This window comes from Chaetura pelagica, unplaced genomic scaffold (assembly GCF_000747805.2).
Source record: "Chaetura pelagica isolate M959 unplaced genomic scaffold, ChaPel_1.0 scaffold872, whole genome shotgun sequence".
Lineage (NCBI taxonomy): Eukaryota > Metazoa > Chordata > Aves > Apodiformes > Apodidae > Chaetura > Chaetura pelagica.
The window spans coordinates 82,824-86,654 of NW_009952388.1; the positions used below are offsets into that span (position 1 = coordinate 82,824).

At 55.9% G+C, this 3,831-nt stretch overlaps 1 protein-coding gene across 1 annotated transcript in view; it reads left to right on the forward strand.

The window, feature by feature from the left end:
- LOC104398129 (dedicator of cytokinesis protein 2-like) overlaps nucleotides 1–3,831 on the forward strand; it is a 66,946-nt gene that overhangs the window by 58,404 nt on the left and 4,711 nt on the right. The window contains 4 exon segments of the mRNA XM_010008178.1: nucleotides 77–155; nucleotides 261–361; nucleotides 2,036–2,094; nucleotides 2,668–2,816. Coding sequence (XP_010006480.1) covers nucleotides 77–155; nucleotides 261–361; nucleotides 2,036–2,094; nucleotides 2,668–2,816 — 388 coding nt within the window.

Here is a 3,831-nt window from a genome sequence, read left to right on the forward strand (position 1 = left end):
GGGCTGGCGGGGGGGCGCAGGGCAGGGGCAGCACAGCCACCCCTTGCTCAGTTCCCCACGGCCTCTCCCCCTGCAGTGAGTTCCTCCGTGCCATCAACCAGTTTGCCATGACCTTGACCGAGATGTTCCTGAGAAATAGTGACTTTGAGCTGCAGGTGAGCGGGTTCTGCCTGTGCCCTGCAGGGCTGGGGAGGAGACCCAGCCTGTCCCCAGCTCCCTGAGCCCCCAGCCTGGCATTCATCCCCGTGTTTTCACTGCAGCTTTGGAACAACTATTTCCACCTGGCCGTGGCTTTCCTCACCCAGGACTCCCTGCAGCTGGAGAACTTCTCCCAGGCCAAGCGCAACAGCATCGTGACCAAGTGAGTTGCCCTCCTGGCCCTCCCTGCCCAGCAGCACCTTGGGGCTGAGCTCCACAGCTTGGCTTCAGGTTCCTGCTCCAGCCTGCTGCCATGCCATGGGATCAGGGATTTTGGGATCATAGAATCACAGAACTTTTCAGGTTAGAAAAGCCCCTCGGAATCACCGAGTCCAACCATCATCCCTACTCTACAAAGTTCTCCCCTAAACCATCTCCACCAACACCACATCCAAACCACCCTTCAACACCTCTAGGGATGGTGACTCAACCACCTCTCTGGGCAGCCTATTCCAGTGTCTGACCACTCTTTCTGTGAAAAAAATCCTTCCTAATATCCAGTCTGAACCTGCTCTGTTGCAGCTTGAAGCCCTTCCCTCTTGTTCTGTCACTAATTACCTGTGAGAAGAGACCAGCACCAACCTCTCTACAATGACCTTTCAGGTAGTGGTAGAGACTGATTATGTGTCCCCTCAGCCTCCTCTTCTTCAGACTAAACATTCCCAGCTCCTTCAAGGGTTCTTCATCAGATTGATTCTCTAGGCCCTTCACCAGATTCGTTGCCCTCCTCTGTCCTTGCTTCAGCACCTCGAGATCTCTCTGGAATTGAGGTTTCTAAGGTCCAGCCAAAGGTCCCTATTTAGCCAGGCTGGTCTCCTACTCCGCTTCCTGGTTTTTCGGCGCATGGGGACAGCCTGCTCCTGTGCCTTTAGGACTTCTTTCTTGAAGTATGTCCAGCCTTCCTGGACTCCTTTATCCTTCAAGGCAGCCTCCCAAGGGACTTTGTCAATCAGTCTTCTGAACAGGTCAAAGTCTCCCTCCAGAAAGTCTAAGGGGGCAGTTTTACTGACCCCTCTCCTTGTTTCTCCAAGGATCAAAAACAAAATCATCTCATGATCACTGTGCCCTACATGGCCTCCAACTTTTACTTGCCCCACAAGTTATTCCCTGTTCACCAGGGCACCCTCCCTGTTTGGCTCACTTACCAGCTGTGTGAGGAATTTCTCTTCCACACATTACAGGAACCTCTTGGAATGTTCCCTCTCTGCTGTGTTGTATTCCCAGCAGATGTCTGGGAGGTTAAAATCCCCCCCCCAAGAACCACAGCAAGTGACTGGGAGGTTTCTCCCAACTGCTTGTAGAAAGCTTCACCCACCTCACTGTTTGGTTGGGAGGTCTATAGGAGACTCCCACAGCAACACCAGCTTTATTGGCCCTTAACCTCATCCAAATACTCTCAACCTCATCATGACTACAATTGATTTCCAAGCTCTCGTAGCATTCTCTAACAGATGGGGTCACTTCTCTTTCTGTCCCTCCTGAGGAGCCATCGATTGTGGCACTCCAGTTGTGTGATGCATCCTACCATGTTTCTGTGACAGCCACTATGTCATAGTTTCCCTGGTGTATCATGGCTTCAAGCTCCCCCTGTTTGTTGCTCATACTGGGTGCATTGGTATTGATGCACTTCAGATGAGCTAATGATTCTAACACCTTTTTTCCACTGTGGGCTCCATTTCCTACCAGACCCTTCTCAGGTGCTTCCATGATTTCTAAACATCTCTCCTTTCTCTCAAATGAAACAAGAGTGATGAACCAGTGTGGCTGTGCTTGGTGCCTTGGACTGGATGCTGAGCTCTGTCTGCAGAGCAATGCTGACCAACACCTGTCCCAGCAGGTATGGGGACATGAGAGCCGTGATCGGAGCTTCCATTCGGGACATGTGGTACAACCTGGGTGAGTTGCAGTGTGGCCAGCAGTGAGGACTTGGTGAGTCTCTGCAGACTGGTGTTCATCAGCTGGGGAGGGAGGTGTTGCTGATGTGGAGCATGGGAGCCTGCAGGGCTGAGCAGGGAATATGAGCCTGTAGGATGTGCAATCTGTGGGATGCTCTGGGATGTGCAATCCATGAGATTTGTAAGCCCATGGGATGTGCACACCTGGAGGTATGCAAGGTGCTGGGCTGTGCTACTGGGAGCATCCCAGGGCCAGCCAGGCAGGGAGGATCGAAAACTTTGGTTCTGTGCCCCCCACCCTGCTCCAGCAGAGAGCAGGAAGCTGTATGGGTAGTTCCCATGCACCAGGGCCTCCAGGACACCAGCGCAGCCCCAGCTGTGGTCCCACAGCCAAGTGTTTCCATGCTGCCCTGGCCACATGGCATCACCTGCCCACCAGCGTGGCTGCCCTGAGCACCTGGTGGTGCCGTGGTCTATTCCCAGCACCACTCCTGCTCCTTTTCCATGTGTTGCTGCCTGTTTGCAGCCCCCAGGCTGCAGTATCCCAGTCTCTAGCCTCCCCTGCCCTCCCCAGGCCACCGCAAGATCGAGTTCATCCCAGGCATGGTGGGCCCCATCCTGGAGATGACGCTGGTGCCAGAGCTGGAGCTGCGCAGATCCACCATCCCCATCTTCTTCGACATGATGCTGTGCGAGTACCAACAGACCAGGAGCTTCAGCCGGGTGAGTGCCCAGGGCTGCAGCTCCTCAGCTGGGATGGAGCATCCCTGCCGGGGTGGGTGGAGGTGATGCTCATCCTCCCCTCTCATCCTGGGTTGTGGGGCTGCAGGAGGGAGGGACAAGGGACAGGGCCAGACACCTGGCAGGACATGAGGAGCAGGGGCAGCTAGGTGACAGAGGGTTTCCCAGGGAGGAGCAGGAAGAAGGTCATGTTGGTCACTTCCTCAGCTGATCCTGGCACTGCTGGAAACAAGAGCACATTGGGAGAGGGTGGCTGCATAAGCCTCTGCATTCCCACTGCTCTTCCCTGTGGCTGTGAGGTTTCTGCATGCAAAAGCCTTTTCCAACTTATGATGAGGTGGCATTAGTCTTTTTCAAGCTGGAAACCTTCCACTCTGTTGGGGTGTCCCATGGGAGGAGAAGAGCTGGGACTGCCCTTGGAGCCTGGGTGACATGGATCCTGCTGGTCCCCTGCCCCAGCCCCTTGCTTACACCTGGGTCTGCCCCACAGGGGAGCTGCCCTGGAGGAGCCATGTGGCCACCTGAGCTCTTCGCAGGGGACGTCCCCGAGCCATTCTGCTGTGACACAGGGGCTCTGTGGCTCAGGAGCCAACCAGCACAGTGCCTCTGGCCCAGGGGTTTAAGGTTCCCTGAGTTTGGGATGAGCAGACCCCAGAGGGACTCAGCATGGAGGCAAGGGATACCCAGGGGTACCAGCAATTAGGTATCTGCTCCAGATGCCCCCATCCTGTGCAGGTGCAGAGTCTCCCTGGCTCTTAGGTCCACTGGCTGCTGCCGGAGCACAGATCCCATGGACATGTGGGCTGAGCATCACCAGGGAGGTGGGGGACCCTGGGCAGACAGAGCCCTGGCTGGGCCCAGACTGCTGGGGACCAGCAATGAGGCCAGCACAGAAGCAGGGCAGGGACCTGGGGAGCAGGTCAGGGACAGAGAGCAGGATGGGGCCCTGTGGGTGCTGGGATGGTGTGGGGTTTTGTCCCCAGCAGGGAGCAGGAAT